Genomic DNA, 26,021 nt, shown 5'->3' on the forward strand with positions numbered 1-26,021 from the left:
GCTCTCTGAGGCCCAGGCCTGTGCTCTTTTATTATGGCAATCCAAACAGACTCCTACCAGTGGGCTGTGTGGGGCATCAGCAGAGAACAGGTCTGCCCACACAAGGGTCACATGGCCTGGGGACAGCTGAAGGCACATTCTCTGCTGGCACTGCCCAGAATCCCCATTGGAGACACGTGGTGGAGTGGAGGCCCCAGGACATGACCTGGGGGAGAGGGGAGAAGGGAGGCACCGCTCATTCTTTGGGTTCCTGGCAGGTGAAACTTCACCAAGGTTTCTGACCAAAGGCCCTCTCCAAACAAGCCAGTGAAACGTGGAGGCTTCAGGAGAGTGCCATCCTAAGCATGAGGGTCACACACACTTCCTCCTTGCAGGAAGCAGGAGAGGCAGAGTGCGGCTGTCCACTCACAGACCAGCTCTAAAGGAGGCTCCACACCCCGGGGAGGGGAGCAGGAGTGAGGCCAGACGCTACCCAGAACCCACTGTGACTCGCCCCAGGTAGAGATTCTACCCACTCCTGCCAATCAGCAGAGCCCAGCAAAGCCAAGCAACTGGACTGCCTGGGCAGTCACTGGTAGAAGTTCTCGATTTGTGTTTTGTATTTCTGGGCTATGAATGGCCTCTTCATTTTTGTTGTTGGACCTGTTGAGAATGGAGAAATCGATTGAGTCATGGAGGAAAGGAAATTCCATACTTGCAGCATGACCAGGAGACAGAGTCCCATGGCCAAGACCCACAAGCCCTCTGACACCCAAGAAGCCCCATGGCCCAGATGCCAGCAAGGGACCAGCCTCTGAGGTCGGCATCGTCAGCTGTCCAGCACACTCACCAAGCTCTCCGCCTTGGATGGAGAAGTCCTTCTCCAAGATGACCCACTTGTGGATCCGCTGTGCCTCGCTGGTGGCTTCCAGGTTCACCGCGTCTATGCCTTGCTGGATGGCCTCGTAGATGAGTGGGTCTTGCTGCCTCACGATCTCGGTCACAGTGTCTGCCTGGCTGCCCAGGCTCCGGCAGAAGTTGATGGCCTCCAAGCTCAGCTTGTTCAGGGGCGCTCCGCTCACCTGATCCGTCTCACACTGCCCCAGGACAGCCCTGTCACCACACACGTTCCTTGGCCAGCCCAACCCAACCCAGGCCCTGAAGGCCAAGAAGTGATTTTGAACCTGCAGCCAGCTCCTGGCCCTGGGGCCAGGCCGGGCTGGCTCTGGAGGCCTCAGGGGCCCACCTCACCTTCAGCGTCAGCAGTATGCTCAGAAACTTGGCGCTGTCGCCCACCAGCATGGCATTACTGATGATGGGGATCTTCTCCCTCACCAGGTTCTCGATGGGAACGGGAGCCACGTTTTCACCACCAGCAGTGATGAGGATTTCTGCAACAAGGCTTGGCTCAACCAGGTCCACCCGTGACAACAGGAAACCCCCACTGGTTTGGGGACAGAATGGCAGATGACACCTCCAAAATCTCAGGAGCATGCAGGCTCTGGCCCCACCTCCCTAGTCACGTGCTTTCCCATCAGGAATCCCAGTCCTAGTTCCCGCCTGGCCCCCAGGGCCTGTCCTGGCCTTTCTCATGTCTTGCTTAGAGGCTAGAGAAGCCCCTGGGGCTAGGCTCTGTCTGTCTCTTGCTGCTGCTTCCATTGCCTGGCCACCTAGGAGTCTAGTTCCAGTCTTACCCTGGGGGCGTGTGTGGCATCCCTAATTCTTTAAGAATCCTTCCCCCTCTGCCCAGTCTCCAGAAATCTTCATCTCCAGAATTCACATCTCCTCCTACCCTAGACCCAAAAAAATTTACTCTTTCGTTCTGTGATCCTGTCTCCTCCATTGTAAGGGCAAAGCTGCCCTTACAATGGCCATTTGTCCCCACAGCATCTTCACTGTTGGTGCAGAACACTTCTGTGGCATGGCCTGCCCAGGGACCCCTCCCTGGGGACAGCACTGGCTGTTTCACTAGCAATCTGCCCTTTCATGCAATTGGCCTGGGTGGGGTGGACCACAGGGATGACCAGGTCTAACAAGTCAGCATATTCCACCCCCTACAGTGAGACTCATTCTGAGACACATGCATTCCTCTTGATAATCATTTCTCCATTAGTCCAGTGGAAGCCAGACATACAGTGTTTGCACTGGAACTACTGGAAATACTACTCTCTTCCCTTTGGAGTTAGAAATGAACCTAGACTGTTGGTAGCCTTCTTGCCAAAAACAGGAACCAGTTTATTAGCAATGGCATTAGCACAGAGAAGGAAAAAGATTCATTGTGAAGTCATTTTGGTACCTGGATCCAGCTATGCCTGAAGCTAGAACTTGTGGATTTTTCAGTTATATTTAGCCAACAGTTTTGCTTTGCCACTCAATTTGAAATGAGTTTTCTGTCACTCATCATAAGAAATAATGTTAACATAGCCCATTTATTGAATAGTTACTGCCTATGTCAGATTTGATACCAAATGCTTTCTATATGAGTTGGCCAACTACATAGTTCTGTGCGCCATATCTGGCCCATTGCTCAATTTTGTATGGTTATACAAAATGTTTATTTTTTTAAATATGTATTTTTCCAAGTGGACAAAAGGAAGTGAAAGGAGGATTATTTGTGACACACAAAATCACGTGGAATTCCACACCCATTCCTTCATGCATCGTCTGTGGCTGTGCCAAGGTGGCATGACTGATTAGCGGCAATGGAGACTGTGAGTCCCGGAAACCCAGAAGCACTTTCCGTAGGGCCTTCTCCAGGAAACCCTGGGAGATCCTGACTATGTCATTGCAATTAACCCTCAAGCTCTGTAGATCAGCATCCTCACATCCTCAAGCGACAGTGGAGGGAATGGGTGTTTCAGGACCTGTCTCTCCCAGGTCCATCCTCCCAGAGGAAGACTATGAGTGCCAAATGATGGAGGGGTGACTTTCCTGGGCATGGGGAGGAGGCTGGGTCGTGCCCACCAGGGTGTCCTGCACAGCCCTTCGTGGGAGGTGGGAAAGCCAGAAAGCCTTTGCACCAGCACGTGCAAGAGGCCCTCAGAGCCCAGACCCTGCACCGGTATTACCTTTGATGCGGCCGGTGATAAACAGGAACCCCTGGTTGTCCATACGGCCCAGATCCCCGGAGTGCAGCCAGCCATCCTCGTCAATGGTCTCTAGAGTCGTGTCCTCCCTGTCCAGGTAGCCCATGAAGATGTGCCTGCCCCACATGCAGACCTCCCCAGTGCCGTCCTTGTTCTGCTGGACCAGCATGTTCTCACACCCACTCACGATCTTGCCACAGCTGCCGGGGGACAGGAGTGGGGAAACCGAGGCTCAGAGACAAAGTCACCCACAGGCTGGACCTGCACCCTCTCTAGGACCCAGCAGATGTGAGGAGGGGCCTGCCAAACTGTTTCATCTGTTAAATTCCCAACACTTTGTGAACTGGGAACCCTAGCAGTGATGTTGACCATTTTTTGTTTTGTTGTTGTTTTGGGGGGGGCACTGGAAGGTACTGGGGATTAAACTCAGGGGCACTCAACCACTGAGCCACTTCTCCAGCCCTGTGTTGTATTTTATTTAGAGACAGGATCTCGCTGAGTTGCTTAGTGCCTGCTTTTTATTGAGGCTGGCTTTAAAGCAATCCTTTTACCTCAGCCTCCGAGCCGCTGGGATTATAGGCATGCACAACCATGGTTGGCTGTGGATTGTTTTTATTTATTTATTTGAAGTGCTGGGCATCAAGCCTAGGGCCTCACCTATTCCAGGTAAGTTCTTTGCCACTGAACCCCAACCCCAGCCTCTGTGGACTGTATTTATAACCATGTACATGGGAGAAGGAAAAAGTGCTTAAGGATAGGAAAAAAAATCCCCCCACCCTTGAGAAAACAGCCGTGTAGACCTATACATCTATACTGCAGGTCACCCTGACCAGGACAGCTGACTATAAGCAAACCAACCAACTAGCATCTCCCTAGAGGTGAAAAGTTACTTCCATAAGATAGCAGAGCATCACCTGAAATGTGAATTCTTATAAGACTCATTTCTCTAGAAATACATTTGCAAGGGCAGTTTTAGGATGCAGAGATAAACATGTTCTTACATCACTGAGATCTCCTTCCCTGGAAACTAGAAGGATAAGGGTTTAAGGGTTAAGCCTAGGAATCATCTCAGCAAGAGAAAAAAGGCAGGGCTGAGACATTCAGAACTTAAAAAAGACTTATAGCTTCTCCACTGAAGAAAAATCTAGAAGCCATAAAAAAAGATTGATAACTTCAACCAGATAAAAATCATAAATTTCTGTACATCAAAAAACAGATTATAGCTGGGGTTGTAGCTCAGTGGTAGAGCACTTGCCTAGCATGTGTGAGGCACTGGGTTAGATTCTCAGCACCACATTTAAATAAAATAAAGGTCCATTGACGACTAAAATATATTTTTTAAAAACCAGATTAACTGGGGCTGGGGTTGTAGGCTCAGGAGTAGAGTGCTCGCCTAGCACATCCAAGACCCAGGGTCTGATCCTCAGCACCACATAAAAATAAATAAAATAAAGGTATTGTAAAAAATTAAATAAAAACCCTAATGAAAAAATGAAAGACAAAGGGTTGATTTTCCTAATATGTAAAGAATGCTAACAAATAATTCAATTTTTAATGGGAAGATATGTAGACAGATAGTTCAGAGAAAAGCAAGTACAAATGAGTTTTATATGTGTGAAAAGATTTTTTCTTTTTTTTAAAGAGAGAGAGAGAATTTTAATATTTATTTTTTAGTTTTCGGCGGACACAACATCTTTGATTGCATGTGGTGCTGAGGATTGAACCCCGGGCCGCAGGCACGCCAGGCAAGCGCACTACCGCTTAAGCCACATCCCCAGCCCAGATTATTTCTAACTCCACTTATAATAAAAGGAAGAGAAAAATGGAGATATCATTTTGCATCACAGTACAAAATGTCTATGTCAAACATTCGTTTTATCATTATTTATGGGAACACCTGATGGGAGAAATTAAGCCCTAAATAGTCATCAATAAGGGAATAATTTAATAATTTATGGTACGACCATTTGTGTCCTCTGGAATACCACAAAGCTGTTAAGAATAAGGCAGCTGAGGCTGGGGTTGTGGCTCAGAGGGACAGCACTCACCTAGCAAGTGCAAGGCCCTGGGTTTGATCCTCAGCACCGCATAAAAATAAATAAAGTAAAGGTGCTGTATCTAAGTACAATTAAAAAAAAATTTTTTTTAAAAAGAATAAGGCAGCCGGGGCAGGGGCTCAATAATAAAGTGCGTGCCTAGTATGCACTCGGCCCTGGGTTCCACCCCACGCACACACCACGCACAGGCGCACACATACACAGAGCAGCTGTTCTACTGACAGGGAACATTCTCCACGTGCTAAGAACCCCTTACTAACAAAATCCATCTGACTCCGAGCATAGATGGTGCCAGTCCAGGATGAGGGGAAGTTTGCCCTGAGTCCAGCTTGGGAGGGAACCCTGTTGCCTGAGCTGATCTGGTTCCTGGGTTGCAGAGAGAACAAGAGAGCTCAGAGGAGGAGGGTTCTGTGTCTGTTTTGACATGGAAAATGCTTCTGTTGGGGATGAATGCACACAGCCTATGTCAATGCCTGACGTGTGCCAGCTTGACTAGAAAGAACACTGTGGTTGTTTTGCCTCTGGGAGGTGGTTACAGGTTGAATTTTGTTGTGCCCCCCACACCCTGCTCCCCAGTTCATATGTATAAGTCCTAAACCAAGTAGCATGGCATGTGACCTTACCTGGAAACAAGGTACTGCAGTGTAATTATTTAAAAGGAGGTCACACTGGGACCGGGTGAGCCCTAATCCAGTGTGACTGGTGTCCTTACAGAATGGGGAAATGGGGACACACACACACAGAGTACCACATGAAGATGGAGGTGAGAGGGTGACACTCCAGAAGTCAAAGAACACCAAAAAAATCACCAGAAGTTGGGGAGGGGCCTGGGGCAGATTCCCCATCACAGCTTCAGAAGTAGGCGGCCCTGTCCACGTCCTGACCTGACTCCCAGCCTCCAGAACTGGCAGCCCACACACCTCTGCTGTTTAATGGGGTGCTTTGTTAGGCTGCCCTAGGGGACTCGGGAGAAGGCTTGGGTGGGGACTTTCATGGTGCCACCTTTAAGCCTGCTGACTTACACATCTCACTTGTGAAAAGGATCATTTGAAGACAGAGACTGGCACTGGCACCTTCCTTCCAGGGGTGGGTGGGAAGCACTGCTTTTTGGTTCTGAAAAACACTAGTGGGCCTTGGGGTTCTGCAGGAGACAGATTTTGATGGGAGTTTAGAGGCATGAGGGGGGAGGCGGAGACGTTAAGGTGCCAGCAAGTCAGAGGCAGGAGAGGGTTTCGTCAGGTTAGAAAGATTTAACTTATGTTTTGTTTTTGAAATATTTTTATTAATTGTTGATGGATCTTTATTTAATTTACTTATTTATATGTGGTGCTGAGAATCCAACCCAGTGCCTCCCACAGCCAGGCAAGCGCTCTGCCCCTGAGCCCCAGCCCCAGCCTGTTTTGCTACCTCAGTTGGCACCTGACAAGGGAAAGCCCCAAGCAGGACAGGGAGGTGAGAATGGCGACACGGTGGCAGGGCCGGGTGTCAGAGAGACCCTACCAGAAGATTCTGTGAGGAAACAAGGCTCAGCCTCAGCGCTGAGCTTGCCCTTGGTGCTCTCCTGGTTTGGGTATCATCTGGGTCAACCTCTCGGCCTGGGGCGAGTCCAACTTGGGAAAACCCAGAAAGGGGCCGCGGAAGTGTTAGAGATGGAAGATGGCCAAGTGGAGGGGCTTCAAGGTCACAGGACGTGAACTAGGAGGCAGAACTCGCCAGCGACATGGGGGCGGCCCTTGCTTTACCTGACCAAGCAGGGGTCAGCGCCTCAGGAAGCTGGGACACTGGAGGCCCGATACTGGGGCCTTCCTGGAGAGGCCCGGAGGCCGCCTGGCCCCTGGCCCCTGGTCCCTGCCCCGCCCCCTGCCCCCGCCCCCGTCCCTGCACCCTGCACCCAGCCCCCTGCCCCCTGCCCCTGCCCCTGCCCGGGCCTGCCCCCTGCACCCAGCCCCTGCCCCCTGCCCCTGCCCCCTGCCCCTGCCCGGGCCTGCCCCCTGCACCCAGCCCCCGTCCCTGTCCCCTGCCCCCGCCCCTGCCGGGGCCTGCCCCCTGCCCCCTGCCCCCGCCCCCGTCCCCGTCCCAGCACCCTGCCCCCTGCCCCCTGCACCCAGCCCCCGCCCCTGCCCCCTGCCCCTGCCCCTGCCCGCTCCCTGCACCTAGCCCCTGCCCCCTGCCCGGGCCTGCCCCCTGCACCCAGCCCCCGTCCCTGTCCCCTGCCCCCGCCCCTGCCCGGGCCTGCCCCCTGCCCCCTGCCCCCGCCCCCGTCCCTGCACCCTGCACCCTGCCCCCTGCACCCAGCCCCCGCCCCTGCCCCCTGCCCCTGCCCCTGCCCGCTCTCTGCACCTAGCCCCTGCCCCCTGCCCCTGCCCGGGCCTGCCCCCTGCACCCAGCCCCCGTCCCTGTCCCCTGCCCCTGCCCCCTGCCCCCTGCCCCTGCCCGGGCCTGCCCACCTCAGGATCCGGTAGTCGCTGTGCGTGGAGATGGAGTGGGGCCCCGAGCTCTCGCTCAGGCCGTAGATCTCGCCTATGGGGATGTCCAGGCTCAGGAAGAACTCGGAGGTGCTCTCGGTGAGCGGCGCGGCCCCGCTGAGGAAGGCGTGGCAGTGCTCCAGGCCCAGGGAGCTGCGGACCCTGCTGTACACCAGCGCCTTGGCCACGTGGTAGCCCAGCGGGAGGTCGAGTTTCCTGCGGGCCAAGGACATCCTGGAGCCCGCGGGAAGGCTGGGCTGCCCCGCCGGGCCCGGGCCTCCACCTACCCCAGCATCCGTTTGGTGTGGACCTTCAGGCCCGTGTCTTTTGCCCACGTAAACGCCTTCTTCCTCAAGCTCGAGGCCTTGGCCAGGTTTTCCTTGATGGTGTCATGCAGCTTCTCCCAGATGCGGGGCACCCCCAGGAAGATGGTGGGCTTTATCTCCTTCAGGGTGTGCACCAGTGTGCCCTGCACGGACGGACAGACGGGGCAGGTCGGGTCGGGGCAGGGTGGAGGCAGGGGCAGGGCCAGGGCCAGGCCCCGCAGTGCCTTGGGGGGACGTGAGCCGGGGTGTGGCACAGCCCAAGGACCTCTCCAGGGCTTGGATGTGGCACCCACACCGGGAAGATGCTTGGAAGTGAGCCAGGGATTTAGCTGAATGAAAGACTTGGATACACAGAGAAAGGCAAACAAGATGTGATTTGTGGCATAATGGAAACAATTTGCATGTTAAGCAAGTGGGATCAGCTAAAGAAATTGCCCAAGCTTGTAATGGGATAGTATGCAATTGTGAAAAAAAATAATAATAAAAAAAGCAAGATTCACCTCCCAACTGATCTTTTGATCCCCGCAATCCCTGTCCAAATCCATGCAGGAGGTCATGTGCAAATCAACAGGCTGATCTTACGTTTTACATAGAAATGCCGAGGCTTCCAACAGGCAAAGCAATTTGAGAGAAGAACAAAATCAGAGGACTCCTACCTAGCTTTAAAACTTAATATAAAATAGGCTAATCTACTGTGCAGGCTTTCCCAGAACTGAGGGGGTTCCAGAAATGCAAGACTTTCAGCTTAAAAAGTGGGGAATCCCCAGGCACACTGGGACAGGTGGATCACCCTGATACAAAGTGCCATGACCAAGGCAGTGTGGTTTTGGCCTAAGGATGGCCGTGCAGCTCAAGGGAGCAGTGCAAAAGTCCCGCAAGAAACCTTCCATTTGTAAACAACCGATTTTCAATAACGTCCTGAGGCCTGCAGGGCAGAGAGAGGGACTTCACACAGTGAGCGAGGGGCTCCGCTTGGCAACACAAAAACTGAAATGCGCATCGCCCTAAAGTGGAAGTGATAAAACAAAATCCTTCTAGAGGAAAAGAGAAGAAAATCTCTGTGATGTTAGCGTGGGCCAAGATTTCCTAGATACAAGAGCAAAAGCATAAAAGGAGGAACCCATAAGTGGGTCTCATTCAAGTTAAACACTTGACACTCTTCAAAAGACTACGACGAAAACAGAGATACACACCACAGGACCAGGAGAGCACCTGTGAGTCTTCTATTTGATAAAGAATTCATGGGGGGGCAGTGCTCAGTGGTAGAGCGTTGGCCCAGCACAGGTGAGGCTCTGGGTTTGATCCTCAGCACTGCATAAAAGTAAATAAAATAAAGGTATTGTGTAATTACAACGAAAATTTTTAAAAATCATAACCAGAATATGTAAAGAACTCTTAAAATCAACACTAAGGTTAAATATCCAACCAAAATTTAAAATGCAAAAGATTCAAACAGACATTTCTACAAAGAAGATATTCAAATAGCCAATAAACACAGGGAAAGATCTTACCATCACTGGCCATTAGGAAAGTGCAAATTAAAGTAATAAGGCACCACTTTGTACCCATTAGAATGTCCATAAAGTAATTTTAAGTGGATATGTGCTCTGGGCACCCGAGAAACAGAACCTTCATACACCCCCGGAGATGTAAGGTGCTGCAGCTACTGTGAAACACACAGGCAGACTCAGACCCCTCAGCACAACTCTGATTGACAATTAAAAATTCTGACACTATTAGGGATTGATAAGGATGTGGGAAGATGGAACTTCTTGGATCCTGTAGGTGACAGTGTATACTTTATGCTTTCAGTTAAAAAAATAAAAAAGCATGCCTTATTGAGTAATGCAGTGGCTTAAGCACCGAGCAGAGGGGACAGGAGAGTGACTGAGAGACTGAGGAAACAGTCAAGCGAACAATGAAGTGACAGGGAGAGTCAGCCACTCACAGAACAGGAGAAGGCCCTTCCAGAAGGCAGAACAAAGGCCCAGGATTTGGCTGCTTGATTGAGAGTGTGGGGGAGAATAATGCCCTCCCCCGAAATATGTCCTCCTCACCCTAACTCCCAGAGCTGGTGATGACCATGTCTTTGGGGACAGAAGGGTCTTTGCAGATGTGGTTGAGTTGAAGGGTTGTTGAGGGTTTAAACCCAAGCTCCCTCATCACTGAGCTATACCTCGAGATCTCTAGTCTTTTTTTTTTGTTTGTTTTTTAATTGAGTCAGGATCTTGCTCAGTTTCTGAGGCTACCCTTGAACTTGAGATCCTTGTGTCTCAGCCTCCCAAGTTCCTAGGATTACATGGGCCACCAAGCCCAGCAAAGTTGAGACTCTTGAGATGGGGACATTTCCTGGATCATCCGGGCAGCCCAGTGTCATCACAAGGTCCTTGCAAGGGGGAATCAGGAGGCCAGAGTCAGGGACATCTGATGATGGAAGCAAACTGTGGAGGAGGGTTGAGAGTGGAAGATACTGCACTGCTGGCTCAGCAGATGGAGGGAGAGGCCACCACTGAGGACCATGGAGGCCCCTAGAAGCTGGGAGAGGAAGGAAGGAAATGGAGTCTCCCCAAGACCTCCCAGACAGAACCAGCCCCGAGGACACCAAGAGAGATGCATTTTGGACATCTGACCTCCAGAGCTATAACATAATAAAAGTGTGCCTTGCTAAGCCACTAACTGTGCGGTCAGTGTTGTGGCAGTACCAGGGAGCTCACGGTGCAGCAGGGGCCGGTGGAACTCCAGAGTTCTCTTCTGACTTCGTTATGTTTGCGAAGTCCAGACACAAAAGAAATCAAAATTCCTCCCACAGAATTACTCTGAAAAAGCTACCATGGGCAATCTCCAGCCACATGAAGGAAAATCCAAAAACAGGACACAGTGACCCTGGAAAACAGACCACAGTGTGGGGGAAGGGACAGCCCTGATGGCGACTTGTAGAAGGTGCTGTGGGTGTTCTAGCCTGGTCCCCACAGTGCACAGTGTCTTCTTTTTGGAGAGGCGTCCTTACTCAGAAAGGCCTGGCAAGTTGTGCTCCCCCGAGGTGCGTGAGCCTACAACCAGTGAGTATCTGAGACACAGACACCAGTCTTCCTGGCCCAAGTAGGGCAGCTCTGGGCTGCATTCATGTCTTAGGGCTTCCCATGGATTGAAGGAGGTTTTAGTCCGCCACACCGTCATCCTTTCTTGGCTTCTTCCCCTGACCTTCTCTGCTCCTCTCCTTTCACTTGAGAGCTTCCTCTCAATAAATCACAAAAATACCCATCTCAGATTTTGCTTCTATATGGGCCAACCTAGGACAACAGCCGTCCAGATTAGAGCTAAGAATTGAAGAGAAAAAAGGCAACGGATATTTGACCATTTGAAACATGCCAATGAACACGGGCTGGATCAAATGGAGCGACTGGACTGGTGTGCAAAAATGTCACCAAATTGGAAAAGAAAAGCAAGTATTAACTCTAGGAAAACCAAAAAGTTGTACCCGACAGGGAAACATAACCATATAGTGAAGTGCTGGGCTAAACTGGTAAGAATGATTGACCCAGGATGGGAAGGGGAGAAAAGGAAGTAAATTTTTACTTACCACAGTGGAAAGGTAATTGATGATATTTAAAATTCAATAAATCAAAAAAAGATGGTATCACATATTCAAGGAATCTTGGAGCAAAAGACGAGGACTGAGGAAAAAGCCTCATAGACCCAGAGCTTAGCAGGACACCTGTTCCCTGGAGGGACAGCCCTCCACCCCTGGGGCCAACCAGAGGATGCCGTGGGGCCCAGGGCCTCACTCAGCCTTACCTTGAGCGCGTCTGATTCAGCAAAGTAAATGACAGCGCCGATCTTTATGGGTACCCACATGTCCATCATCTGCGCTGCAATGTGGCTGAGGGGCAGGTAGCTGACCACCACCTCCTGATGCTCGGGGGTCGCCGTCAGCTCCAGGTCCCTCACCACTGCTCCAGCCATCCACGTGATCTAGAACACAAGAGACGCCCACAGGGCCTCACCTCCCCGAGCCGAGCTGTGTTCACGAAGCTTTCAAAGCACCTGCCGCCTGCCCAGCCCTGCTCTGCAGGTCCAAGCTGCCACTCGGCCCTGCTCCCAACGCCTGGGGTCAGTGGCTCCCTGTTCCCCAGCCCGTCTCACAGATGGGGAGCAGCAGCGCAGGGCAGTGCCACCAGCAATGTGTGAGTGTGCCTTTCTCCCTACGACCTCACCAACACGTTGTTCCTTCTACTCTTGCTGATTGCCATTCTGGCTGGGACGACATGGAGTCTCAGTGTAGTTTTAATTTGCATTTCTCTAATTGCTAGAGATGTTGAACATTTTTTTATACATTTGTTGACCATTTGTATTTCTTCTTCTGTGAAGTGTTTATTCAGTTCTTTTGCCCATCTATTAATTGGGTTATTTATTTGTGTGTGTTATTATTATTATTATTATTATTATTATTATTATTATTATTTAGTTTTTCGTGTATCCTGGAGATTAACACTCTGAGGTGCAAGTGGCTAAGATTTTTTTCCCCATTCTGTAGGCTTTCCATGTTTTTGACTGTTTCCTTTGCTGTGAAGAAGCTTTTTAGCTTGATACAATTCCATTTACTGATTCTTGGTTCTTTCTTGTGCTTTAGTAGTCTTGTTGGGGAATTTGGTTCCTAAGCCAAGAAGATGGAGACTTGGTCCTACTTTTTCCTCTAGTAGGCACAGGGTCTCTGGTCTAATGCCGAGGTCCTTGAATCTCATGCTTATTGTAAAACAATAGAACCAAACAGGCTACCCACGATCCCATCACACAAATACGCCAACAGTGAGCAGACTGGTGCTTTCCCATTTCCAGGGCATACCTTCAAGTAAAGTTTTAGTGTGTCTACAATTTCGCTATCTGTATTTCTCAATGTTGTCCTAAATCTACAGGGAACAGTTATTGTGCTAATCTAGCCACGTGGACCTCGCATCTATCCCTCAACTCACCAGGCCTGCTTCAGCCTCAGGGCCTTTGCACTGGCCATTCCCTCTTCCTGGAATGCTCTTCCTCTGGCTTTCCCCGCTCACCTGCTCCCAGGGTGGGCTGCTGCTTAAATATTTGGCGTGGCTCAAATGTCACCTCCTTAGAGGGGCCACCTTACACGGCTGCAGTTGAAGGTGTTATGGTCTGAGTCTTAGCACAGCCTGTGTTTGCCTGTTCACCTCCTGTCTGTCTTCCAGGGATCCAGCATTGGGTCTGGCTTGTTCACTGTGGTATCCCCAGCCCTGGAACGTCCCCTCCACGGTGTGTGCTTGACAGCTGTTGCTGGGTGAGTGGACAGGAGAAAGGATGGCCAAGTGGAGCATTTGGCCCCAGATATGTCCTCGGGATTAGTCCATCTCCTGCTCTGGGTCGCCAATCAGAGGAGTCTTGACAGGTGCTGCCACTCACAGCCGCAGTCCTCCCAGTCTGAGGTTGGTCTGAACTGTCTGCCAGGGGCTGTGTTGGAAGTTTGGTCCTCAGTCGGGAGGTGGCAGGACCTTTAAGAGCTGGGGCCTACTGGGTGCCCCTGGGTCACTCAGGGTGCTACCTTTGGAAGGGATGGTGGGACTTCAGCTCTCCGCCTTCCTCTTTGGCCATAGGATCTCCTCCCACATGCACTCCTGCCATGGGACCCTCCCCAGAGCCAGTGCCATACTACTTGGACTCTCAGTCTCTAAAACTAATAGCTCTTTTCTTTATAAAGTTAGCCTGCCTCAGGTGTTTTGTTACAGCAACAGAAAACGAACTAATGTAGAAACCACTACTGCCACTCCTGGGTAAATTTTTATATAGATGGAATCATGTGACATGTGTCCCCCTTATTCTTTTATAACAAGGGTCAAATCACCAGCAGCTCTGGGCTCTGCCTCTAGACCCACAGTCAGCCCTCCTGATCCAGATGTGGGCTGCACATCCTTGGAGTCACGCAACCACAGATGGAAAATATTCAAAAAAAGGAATCGCGCCTGCCCTGAACAGGAACAGACTCTTTTTCCTTGTCCTTATTCCCTACACAGCACAGCACAGGGACTCTGTGCCTGGCTGAGGGTTTCTGAGGCATCCACCAAGATTCTAGGTCTGCGGAAGGCGCGGGCAGGGCCACGCACACACCACGCTTCCACCCCGCACCCCGCGCACCCGCACACGTGGCGCGCGGAGCGGGTCCGAGGGGGTCCGAACCACCGGCTGTGGCCATCGAGGGGCCACTGCGGAAGTCTCTCCAGCCAACCCCGCTTGCCGGGAGGGAACACGCCTGCTCTCCCGGGCTCCTATTCGGAAGACAGAACCCACCGGAGCTAGCAGCCATCCCGCAGAGGAGGAAACCGAGGCTGGGAGACCGGAGGGCCCGCCCAAGCCTGCAGAGTCCGGCCTTGGACAGGTCCGCCCTGAAGCCCCGTCACGCCCCGGGGTGTGGTGGACACTGGCCAGGCTCGGGGCCCCCGCCCGCCGCCCACAGCCGGGGGCTTGGCGCTCACGTTGTCGTGACTGAGCATGACGCCCTTGGGGAGGCCGACCGTCCCCGAGGTGTAGATGACGACCGCACACTGGTTAGCTTTCTGGGCCTTGATGATCTGGTCCAGCTGGGCGTCAGGAACGCTGTTGCCAAGTTCCATGAAGTCGTGCCACTGCGCAAGGGCAAGAGAGCGAGGATGGGGCCGCCGGCTCCGGGGACCACCCACTGGCTGCCCCACCCACTGGCTGCCCCCGGCGAGGTGGGGCCTCGTCGCCTCTTTGGGCCTCAGTTTCCTCGTTTGTGAAATGGGAATGATTTCAGGACCCACTCCTGCGGAGGTTCCCAGCGGTAACAGAATCGGAGGGGGAGGGGGAGGGGGAGGGGTGGGGGAGGGGGAAGGGTGGGGAGGGGGAGGGGGAAGGGGTGGGGGAGGGGGAGGGGGAGTTTTCTAAAAGTGACAGTGATGCCATTTATGGTGTCACATCTCTTTGGGGGCCTTGCCCCTCCCTCGGTGAGATATGGTGGCCCTGCCCTGTGGTTCCTGGCAGAGCTTTGGGTTGGCTCTGCCGCTTCCAAGACAGGTCATAAAAGGCAAGGCAGCGTCCACCTGGCCAGCTGCCTCCCAAGACATCCTCTGTGGGAAACCGACCAGCAAATGAGTCTGGGGTCTCATGGTCACAGCTCCGCAGGCCATATGGCGAAAGCACAAAGAGACAGGGAAAGAGGCTGGAGGAGTCGCAGCTGAGAACAGGGTGAGCACTAGGGCTGGGTAGGGCATGGAATTTAAGACACACACACCCCTTGGTAATCAAGATAAATAATGCTACAATGCAATTCAAAAGTCACTATTAATGCAAAAAATATGATGACTATATCAAAATTTTAGATAAAGACTGGACCATTGGGTCCAAGCCATAGCAGAACCTGCAGCCAAAAGAAAAATGTGTGCGCCTGATATATGTTCTTTTACATATTTTAAAGTGGTCAGTGGTTTGGGTTTTTTTTTTGGGGGGGGGGACTGGGGATTGAACTCAGGGGCACTTGACCACTGAGCCATATCCCCAGCCCTATGTTGTATTTTATTTAGAGACAGGGTCTCACTGAGTTGCTTAGCATTTCACTTTTGCTGAGGCTGGCTTTGAACTTGAAATCCTCCTGCCTCAGCCTCCCTAGCTACTGGGATTACGGGTATGTGCCACTGCACTGAGCTTCAGTGGTTTTATTTTTATCTTCTGTGGAACTGGAGATGGAACCCAGGGCTCCTGCGTGTTAGACAAGTGTACTACCACAGAGCTATATCCCCAGACCCAGTAAATGGTTTTAATAAAAAAATATTATTGGGCTGGGGTTGTGGCTCAGCAGTAGAGTGCTTGCCTCGCATGTGTGAGACCCTGGGTTTGATCTTCAGCACCACATAAAAATAAATAAATAAAATAAAGGTATAAAAATTATAGATGAATTTGTATTTGTTGTTAAAACCACACACACATATATGTATATATACATACAATAAATTATGACTTGGGTATCAGTAAAATATTTAACTTTCAAATAATGTGAGTTACAGGGCTGGGGCTGTAGCTCAGTGGTAGAGCACTTGCCTAGCATGCGTGAGGCACTGGGTTCAATCCTCAGCACCACATAAAAATAAACAAAATAAAGGCATTCTGTCCACTTACAACTACAAAAAAATATAAAAATAATAATAATGTGAGTTGTATATTTGAAAATCACTTAGACTTAAAGTATTCTCACACACAAAAAAAACAGGTATTTAAAGTAATCTAGGGGCTGGGGTTGTGCTCAGAGGTAGAGCGCTCACCTAGCATGCGTGAGGCACTGGGTTCGATCCTCAGCACCACATAAAAAATAAAGATATTGTGTCCACCTATAACTAAAAAATAAATATTTTAAAAAATAAAGTAATCTATATGGTAAATAGTTTGATTTAGATATTCCATAGTATATACATATACGAAAATATCATATTGTAAAACATAAATATGCATAATTTTTACTCATAAAAATAAATTTTAAAAATGTGTTTTAATACACCTAATTTTAAATTTTTTGGTATTTTTTAAACCACCTTCATGTTCTGGAAAAAAAAAATGAAATGATTGTTGCTGTTTTAATCCACCAACTTTGGCGATGTGTCCTTATCCAACAATAAGTAACCAGAACAGACACCTTCCCACTGCAAAAGAAAAAAGAGTCCCAAAGGTCCCCCAGCTTCCCGTTACAGGGTCCCACCCACTTCCACGATAAAGCCTCAACTGTCCCTCGCAAGGCCCAGCCTCTCCTTTGCTCTCTGCCCACTTCCTTTAAGAGTTCCCACCCATTCCCTTACCAGGTCTAGGGCTCAGGGCACATGGCCCCACCCACTCCCCAGCAGGGCCCCACCTACTCCCCACATGGCCCCACCCCTTCCCCAGCATGGCCCCACCCACTCCCCCACATGGCCCCACCCACTCCCCCACATGGACCCACCCACTCCCCAGCATGGACCCACCCACTCCCCCACATGGACCCAACCACTCCCAGCAGGGCCCCACCTACTCCCCACATGGCCCCACCCCTTCCCCAGCATGGCCCCACCCACTCCCCCACATGGCCCCACCCACTCCCCCACATGGACCCACCCACTCCCCAGCATGGACCCACCCACTCCCCCACATGGACCCAACCTCTCCCAGCAGGGCCCCACCCACTCCCCAGCATGTCCCCACCCACTCCCCAGCATGGCCCCACCCACTCCCCCACATGGCCCCACCCACTCCCCAGCAGGGCCCCACCCACTTCCCCACATGGACCCAACCACTCCCCAGCATGGACCCACCCACTCCCCCACATGGCCCCACCCACTCCCCCACATGGCCCCACCCACTCCCCCACATGGACCCACCCACTCCCCAGCATGGACCCACCCACTCCCCCACATGGACCCAACCACTCCCAGCAGGGCCCCACCCACTCCCCAGCATGTCCCCACCCACTCCCCAGCATGGCCCCACCCACTCCCCCACATGGCCCCACCCACTCCCCAGCAGGGCCCCACCCACTCCCCAGCATGGCCCCACCCACTCCCCACTTGGCCCCACCCACTCCCAGCAGGGCCCCACCCACTCCCCAGCAGGGCCTCACCCACTCCCCAGCATGTCCCACCCACTCCCCAACAGGGCCCCACCCACTCCCCCACATGGCCCCACCCACTCCCCACATGGCCCCACCCACTCCCCAGCAGGGCCCCACCCACTCCCCAGCATGTCCCACCCACTCCCCAGCATGGACCCACCCACTCCCAGCAGGGCCCCACCCACTCCCCAGCATGGACCCACCCACTCCCAGCAGGGCCCCACCCACTCCCCAGCAGGGCCCCACCCACTCCCCCACATGGCTCCACCCACTCCGCAGCACCGCATCTCTCACTCCCCCGCCATGACCCTGTCCACTTCCCTTATCCCCTCTCTGCTTGCCCACTGGACCGGCTAACCCACCTCCCTGGCAAGGCCCCAGTCCCCTCCCCAGCGCCCGCCTCCCCCACTTACAGAGTACAGGTTGTTGCTTCTCTCCTTCAGTGGAGGCTTGTACTGGATGATCGCTTTTAGGGTCGCCAGCTTGCTTCGTGGAATCTGAAACAAAGTTCCCTGTGGGGCTTGTGGCAACCCAGCCCTGGGGAAGCTGACGCTGGCAGAGTCTCAGCTCTGTCCTGAAGCAGCTCCAGCCTCTTGTCTTTCCCCGCCCTCGCTGCAAAGCACTGCTCTGTCATGGCTGGTTTGGATTCTTTGGGGTCGCATCAGTAGTAGCCTGCAACGGACAAGAGTGGATGAAGACCACCGCCTGCGGCCGGGCGCTTCTCAGGCCGTCCTGCTGCTCTGCGTGGCGGACCCTGGCGGGCGAGCTAAGCATGTCCTGGTTCTCCCCTTTCCAGCGACCTGCACTAGGCAGCAGGATTCCGCTAACCTAGGCAACTAAATTCTTCATGAAGGTGGCTGGCACTGGACACGCTGGGAGCCGGCTACCGGGCCTAGGACTGTACGGTTCAGGCGACTGGTGCGATTCCTACAGGCTGTTCGTGCAAAGGAGGGCACTTTTATGGCGTTATCTAGCCAGCCCAGAGAAAGAGCCACCTCCGGCATGCCCTGTGCTCAGACAGAAGCTGGTGGGACAGCCGCGCAAGAGTTTTCCAGGGGGAAGAACTAGATGCTCAGCAGCCTGGAAGAGGCCCAGCTAGGGAGGACCCCAGAGAGGACCCCAGAGAGCATGGCCAGAGGGGACACCAGGACAGTGACAGGGAAGGAGGCAAGAAAGGGTGGTGAGGGCCAGCGGGGTGGAGCCTGGGAGGCCAAGGCAAGGAGACAGGAAACCTCTGGGGTGGAGGATGATGATCACTGGAGGGGCATGATCATTGCCCCAAATCAACGCTCTCCAGCGGAGCTTGATATCCAGTTTGAATCTTTTATACAGAGCAACTAGAACAACAAATCCGTCTCTCCGAACTGCGCCTTCCACCAAAACTAGGAACAGAAATAACTTGTTATGCATGGGAGGCCAGGCATGCCAGAATCAGGGCTGTAAGGTATGGCATCCAGGGAGCTGCAGAGGGAACGGTCAGGGCATGTGGCATATTTCAGTGACAGAAAACTCATTAAGCCAATATGCATGGCAGGAGGAAGGACCCCACCACCCACCATCACCCCCGGCCCCTGCCATAGTGTGAACAAACAGCAGTGACATGGGTTTTGGAGACCACAGCAGCAGTACTTAAGAAAGCAATTCCCAGAAGCTTAAGGCTGGAGCTGTCTGTCATTCCTGAACCCTGGTATGGAATCTCAGCGGCTCTAGCTGGGAGTTTGTTGAGTCTGGACAGTGTGCCTGAATTTCGGCATGGGAAAACACATGATTGACGTGATCAGAAGATGCCATCAATGGCAAGACACGCCTGTTCTCTAGAGATATTACAAGTGAAGAACTGTGTGACTCAGAAGCTTTTGAGCTGAATGAGGAATTTGGTTGCCTAGAAGTCTCTTCCCAGGACTCTCCTACCTTCAGGATCCTCCTGCCAAAAGCTGATGCAGGAAACTGCGGCTCGTTCAAGCAAATTTTTACAACATTTATACAAAGATACTACAAAAAGAAAAGAAGAAGAGAAGCTAAATTTCCTTGCACACAGAGAAAACTCACCTGAAAATTTCACCACAAAGTGAAATAAAATTTCAATCCATCTCTCCAGCATAAAGTTTAAAAGGTAATGAAGCAAAGAGCACAAACCAGACATTCAGGTGCTCAGAGAAGAAGGGCCTGTCACCAGGGAAAAAAATGAAACAGGAAGTGGCAGAACTCAGGAAAGAAATAGAAAAGCAAAGTCATTTCAGAAATGAAAACAGAGACAAGAAATGAAGAAAATGCCAGGAAGCGTGGACTTGAAATCATCACACTCCTAAAGGAAAGATAAATCGTGTCTGTAAAATAAAATGGCATCTATAAAATAATGCATAAATGCATTTTTTACGTGGAGGTTGAGCCGTAAACTCAGTTACTGTTAATTGGAAATTAACCCCCCCACAATCTGCTGCCTCCACAAAAGCAGCTTCACCTGGACCTTGGTGTGGTCATGGAGGACTCTTCCTGAGCCCATTTCAGGGGGAACCCCCATCTCAATCATTAGCATCTACCAGGGAGTCAGATGAGGCCTGGCCAGAGCCCTGAGGTCTCCGGGGTGACTATGGTGGGCAGTGCTAGGTAAGGCTTTACCGAAAGTATTTTCTGTAACTGTTGATCGTTTTCAACCAGCAAGATGTTCACCTTGGCATGCGAGATGACATATTGACAAGCATCGGCAGAATTGGTGGCATAAATACCAACACAGAGGCCCCTGGGGAAAGAAGACACATTTGCATGTGTGCTCACTCCCCTGGCGGTGAGCGGGCAGGGAGGTCAGGCAGAGGGGAGTCTGCAGGTGAGTTTTGAGGTCACAGTCTCAGCACCAGCTTAACCACATTGAAAGCAACAGAAATGACATCCATGATGAGTGGGAACTCCTATGTTGTCACCACGACAGTGGATCACAGAACCCTGACAACACCCCACTGTACCGACAAGAGAGAAGAGGCCAGCATCGGGGCTGCTTGCTCAAGGTCATGTGGCAAGGAGGGGTCAGGCGTGGGATTTGAACCCCCAGCTCAGGCCTCAGCTCCTTCTCCACTTACTGTCTTTGGTTCTCACGTGTAACCTTGCTGGTGACATACCATTGTGGTTTTGTGTGCATTTAAATGGCAGATGACACAAAGCATCTTTCCCAGTATTGATGGGCTACTTCTCTGTGCTACTTCTGCTCAAGTCTTTCACCCATTTAAAAGTTTTGTCTTTTTTTACGGAGTTTCTAGATACAAATTCTGTGGTAGGTTCAAGTTTTATGAATATTTTCTCCAAGCATGTGGCTTGCCTGTTTATGTTCTTTTTGGTGTCTTCTGATGAACAGACATTTTTATTTTTATTTTTTTATCATTTATTTATTTATTTGTTTTTGTTCTATTACATTTTTATTTTAAAAATTTATGGGTTTTACATGGCTATAATAATAATGAATATCATATTCTTATCATAACCAAAACTTACAGGGCTTACTATATGCTTAAAGTATCTTTTATTTCCTCTTTACAACAACTTTCAGGTATTATTATTAGCTTCACTTTTTGCATAGAGGAAACTTTGTGTTAACAGATGTAAATAGCTGGTATATATCTTCAAGGTTATGTAATAGTAAAACTGGGATTACATATATGTACATGGTGTATTCTTCACTACTTTAGAATCATTTTAATGTTTTTTTTTTTTGCCAAGTTTTTTAAAAAAGCCAATTTCTCTACTTGTAGAATAGTTATTTCCTGTCATTCTTTTTAGAAAATCACAATTCTTTTAACATCATCACTTATGTTTGTTGTTTTACATTATTTCCCTAGGATTGATGATTAGAAATGGTATTACTGAGTCAAAAAATGTAAATTTTTAATGTTAACAAAGCCCATTTGTCAGCCTTTTATTTTATTTTATTTTTATTTTGCTTTCTGTGTCCCAAGAAGACTTTGGATAGTCCAGGTTGTGAAGATATTCTCCTGTGCTGCCTTTTTCCAGAAGCTTTAGAAGTTAGCTTTTGTGATTGGGTCGACAGTCCACCTCAGTCTAAGTTTGGGTATGGTGTGAGGGAGGGATCAAGGCTGACACATTCCCCATGTGCACATCCAGCACCATTGGATTACTTTGGTGCTTTTTTATGAGAGTCAGTGACCAAGCATATGTAGGTCTATTTCTGGGCTCTCTGCTCTGTTGATCTAGTTGTGCTGCTAGATTGTGCAGGAAATCATGCAGGTTATAATCATGTGAAATAGTCACCCTAACCCCCATTTGCAGGCATGCACTATTCTAGGCTCTGTCGAAGGGCTTGATCCTGTGAGGCTTGGAGGTAGGTTGAAGTCATCCTCATTTTCCCAGATGACACAAAATCTTGGGAAGACCAATCGCTCTAAACTCAGCTGCACTCTGCGACCAGAGCCCACCCAAGTACCACACTGTCTCACCACACTGTCCTGAAGCACTCTTTGTTAAAGTTCATTCCAACACACTAATAAGTATGAAATTCAGAAGTAGAGCGTACTAGAGTGTGTAGGTCTTGATGCCCACACGTGTACATGCTATGTCTGTTTTGGCATCGACCTCTGTTTCCTGTGTTGGCTGCTCCATCCCTGCCCACGCTGGACACCGCATTCACTCTTGACGGGACCTCAGTAGGGCAAATGATCACGGGATGCAGAGTCTCTTGGGATCCATGGCATCCCCTCAGCTGGGGAGTCTAAACAGGTGATTCTGTCCCACGGGGTACACTTGGAAATCCTGGGGACATTCATGGTTGTCACAACTTGAGGGTACTGCCGACATTTCCAGGGTGGAGACCAGGGGTGGCTGGGATGTTCCACCACAGAGAACGGCTCAGCCTCAGAGGTCGTCAGTGCCAGGAGGGAGAGACCCGGTGTAGACCAAGATGGCTGATCTTTTTCCTTTAGGGATTATTTGCAGGCTTACACCTCACCCACAGGACTTCACACGGGCTTTCACTTGACCATACAGATGGTCACCATTTATGTAAATACCTACTGCATCATCCAAAGGTGGATTAAACAGTCCCCATCCATGTGGAGCTTAACTCCAGGGCGTCCTGGCCCCCCCATAACTCCACCATTGGCAGAGAAGTTTCCTCTAGAGACAGGACAATATAAATTCCATGTTATACACATTTTATCATAATACAAATTAAAAGAAAATGAATAAACGAGGCCTTACGCAGCCGGAGGGAAACCACGAGGGCTTTTCTGGGTGCCGTTGACTAAGAGCCTGCGTCTGGTGCTGGCCCTTCTGCCCCTGGCTCTGTGAGCCTTGGCTCTCTCATCTGTGCATATGGATGACAGGGCCCACTTCACATTGCTCTGTGAGATTTTATCGGATCGCACACAGAGCACCGTGCTTGGCCCGTGGTCAGAGGTCTCTAGATGTTATCTGTGATCACTACTTTGAACAGAGTTCTCTCACTGAAGGAAAAAATGTACCGGCTTAAGGAACTCCATCACCTGACCCGTGATGAGAGTGACTTGTGCGTGGGTCCCTCCTGCCCGCTAACCTGGGGCCGGCCATCGCTGCCAGGCCCAGGGCGGTGGCTCCCCGACACTCCCCATGGACCAGAACGGTGCCTTACCCTGCCAAGACGGCGCCAAGAGCTGCGATGAACCACTCGACCGAGTTGAATCCCAGGATGCCAACCCCGTGGAACCGCTGCAGGCCCAGCTGGAAGGGAAAAGGAAGGAAGCGTAAGCTCAGAGAGCTCGTCGGCCGTGATCCCCAGGATGTGAGAAGTGGGCTCGAAGGTAGTCAGTGTCCAGACTGAAATGTGACTCTGGGAGGTGGGTTTGCCCCCCCCTGCTTGCCTCCCATTTGTCTATCTTTTTATTTTTCTGACAGAACATGAGTCATCTGGACTTGGCCATCTTCACCGTGCAGTGTGCCGTCCTGGGCGCTGCCGTCCCCCGTCCATCTCCAGAGCTTCCTCCTCTCCCCATCTGGAAGCTCTGTCCCTCTGACAGTGGCGCCCGTCCAGTCCCAGCCTCAGCTCCCACCGTGCTGCTTCTGAAGACACAGGTGTGTGGGGAGGGGGTCCCAGGAGTGGGACCGGGCGGCATTTGTCCTTCTGTGACTGATGGCTCGCTGCTCAGAGTGCCTTGGGTCACTCATGCCCCGGCACTCCCATGTTCTGTCTGGACAATATCCCCCATTTTGGACCCCGCTGCTGCTTGGCCACTGTGAATGGCGGTGGCGAGCGCTCGGCCGCACAAATACCTCCCTGTGCCCTTGCTTTCAACTTGGATGTCCCCGGGAACAGAACTGCTGGACACATGGGGATCCCAGGTCTAATGCCTAAGGACCGCCATACTCTTTTCAGATGGGCCCAACCATTTTGCATTTTATCAACCGTGCAAGGTTCCCAGTGTCTCGCGTCCTCCACAACATGCGTTATTTTATGGTTTCTTTAAAACCCTAAGCTGGGCATGGTGGTGCACACCTGTGATCCCAGAGACACAAGGCTGAGGCAGGAGGATGGCAAGTTCAAGGCCAGCCTGGGCAACTTAGTGTGACCCTGTCTCAGCAACAGAGCCCTCCCCTCGAGGTCAATCCCCAATACACAAACCCTCAAAACCAAAACCACACACACACATATGTATATATGTACATGTATGTGTGTGGGCATTTCAATGGATGTAAAATTATTTTTATGTCTAATAACAAAAGTACTCCAGAGAGTAACATCATATAGTGATGAACTGCACACTTAGAGGTGCAGGCCTATTGCAGATGTGGCTGATAACGACCCAGGAAAGTTGATGAAGTTGGCTGTCTTTGAGGGTGACGCCCTTTTGTTCTGGGCACCACAGAAGTAACTTGGACAGCTTGTCAGCAGCCTCAGGAGGCGCCCTGAGCCAGAGCCACCCAGCAAAGCTGGCCCTGGATTCATGGGAGGTAACAAACATCTGTCATTGTAAGTCACTGTAGGATAACTTGTTATGTAGCAGTGACTGACTCATACATTGAGATGCCATAATAAGGGACAAAAGCCAGATTCAGAACCTTGGGTGTAAAACTGTGCAAACATGAAACTTGTATGATATAGACATATGATTTGTTCCCCAAAAGGACATGCAAAAAAAACTGGCAATGGTGGCTTCCTCCACAGCGAACCCAGGTGGCTGAGGGTCAAGGGCTGTGGGGAGCAATTTCATCAATTAACTCTTGCATGTTTTAGAGCTTCGGTGTTTTGTACCAGATCCACCTTCGTGGACCCCGCTGAACGTGTGGTCCAAACCCGCTCACCTTGATCAAGGCTCTGGCGGCCTTCCGGCAACCTTGGTAGTACTGGTAGAAATTCAGAGTTTCCCATTTCTCGTCATCCTTCCATGCGAGAGCTGGGTAAGAGCCGAATCGTTGGACTGACTCTTGAAAAAGCTCAGGGATGGTCATCGGGGTCTCGTGGCCTGGCCCGTGTTTCGAGAGCCTGAGGAGGACTTCTCCATCTCGATAGGTGGTCCACAACCTGGTAGGACCTGTGAACAGCCAAAGGGGTGGCGGGGACTTCATTAACGGAGCCCCTTGGGAGGGGGTGACTGGGTTTGGAGACAAGGTGCTGAGCACTTAATTAGCCCCACTCCTTGGGTAAAAATGAGTGGGCAGAGCTGCTCTAGTGAAGCTCCCGCTCTCCTTTATGAGTTTTTATTTATTTATTTATTTTTGGCTACCAGGGATTGAACCCAGGGGCACTCAACCACTGAACCACAACCCCAGCCCATTTTAATATTTTATTTAGAGACAGGGTCTGGCTGACTTGCTTAGGGCCTCGATAAGTTGCTGAGGCTGACTTTGAATTCACGATCCTCCTGCCTCAGCCTCCTGAGCCGCTGGGATAATGGGCGTGGATCACCGTGCAAGGCTCAATTATTAATTTTTGATGGCCCCTTTCAATAATTTATTATAAAAAAATTCAAGCATGTAAGAAAGTGGAAAAAACTATGGAAATGCCCACTTGCCCACCACCTACGTGCCACCACAGCTGGCATTTTGCAGGGCTGGCCTATCACACACCCCCAGGACGCGCCCATCCTCCATATCCGGCTGCATTTCAGATTGAGCTGAAGCTACCCACCCACCTCAGCCTTAAATGACTCTGCCTGTGAACCATTAACTGGAGTCCACGTCACAGGGACGTTTGGGAACAGAAATGCTTCCGACATTTGGGTTGTTTTCGGGTTTTAGAATATTTGCCTGTACCTAACGAGGTGTCCTGAGGATGGGACCCAAATCCAGACACAGAATTCCCTTAGGCGTCACATGCACGCACACAGACTGAAGGTCCTTTTGCATTGGGCCTATGGTGCGGCTGCATTTCTGCGGCCACCCATGCATGGGGTCAAGGTGTGGGATCTTCCTGCTGGGGTATAGATTTGGTGCTCATGAGGTTTGGGTTTTGGAGCATTTGGGTTTGGGATTTTCAGATTAGGGATGCTCAACCTGTATTTACATGGATTTTTTTTTTTTAAGGTAAATTAACACCA

At 51.0% G+C, this 26,021-nt stretch overlaps 1 protein-coding gene across 1 annotated transcript; it reads right to left on the bottom strand.

Annotated features, from left to right (window-relative positions):
• Positions 1-568: 568 nt before the first annotated feature.
• On the bottom strand, positions 569-24,948 carry LOC143401556 (long-chain-fatty-acid--CoA ligase ACSBG2-like). The gene is made up of 12 exons (XM_076859145.2): positions 24,787-24,948; positions 23,120-23,208; positions 20,128-20,248; positions 17,922-18,005; positions 14,396-14,545; positions 11,709-11,885; positions 7,875-8,056; positions 7,570-7,821; positions 3,048-3,265; positions 1,231-1,370; positions 830-1,076; positions 569-642 (listed from the first exon to the last, which is right to left on the bottom strand). The coding sequence occupies exons 1-12, from the start codon at positions 24,931-24,933 to the stop codon at positions 569-571; spliced, it is 1,881 nt and encodes a 626-aa protein (XP_076715260.1). The 5' UTR covers positions 24,934-24,948.
• Between the last annotated feature and the right edge of the window lie 1,073 nt (positions 24,949-26,021).

Source organism: Callospermophilus lateralis, chromosome 1 (assembly GCF_048772815.1).
Source record: "Callospermophilus lateralis isolate mCalLat2 chromosome 1, mCalLat2.hap1, whole genome shotgun sequence".
Lineage (NCBI taxonomy): Eukaryota > Metazoa > Chordata > Mammalia > Rodentia > Sciuridae > Callospermophilus > Callospermophilus lateralis.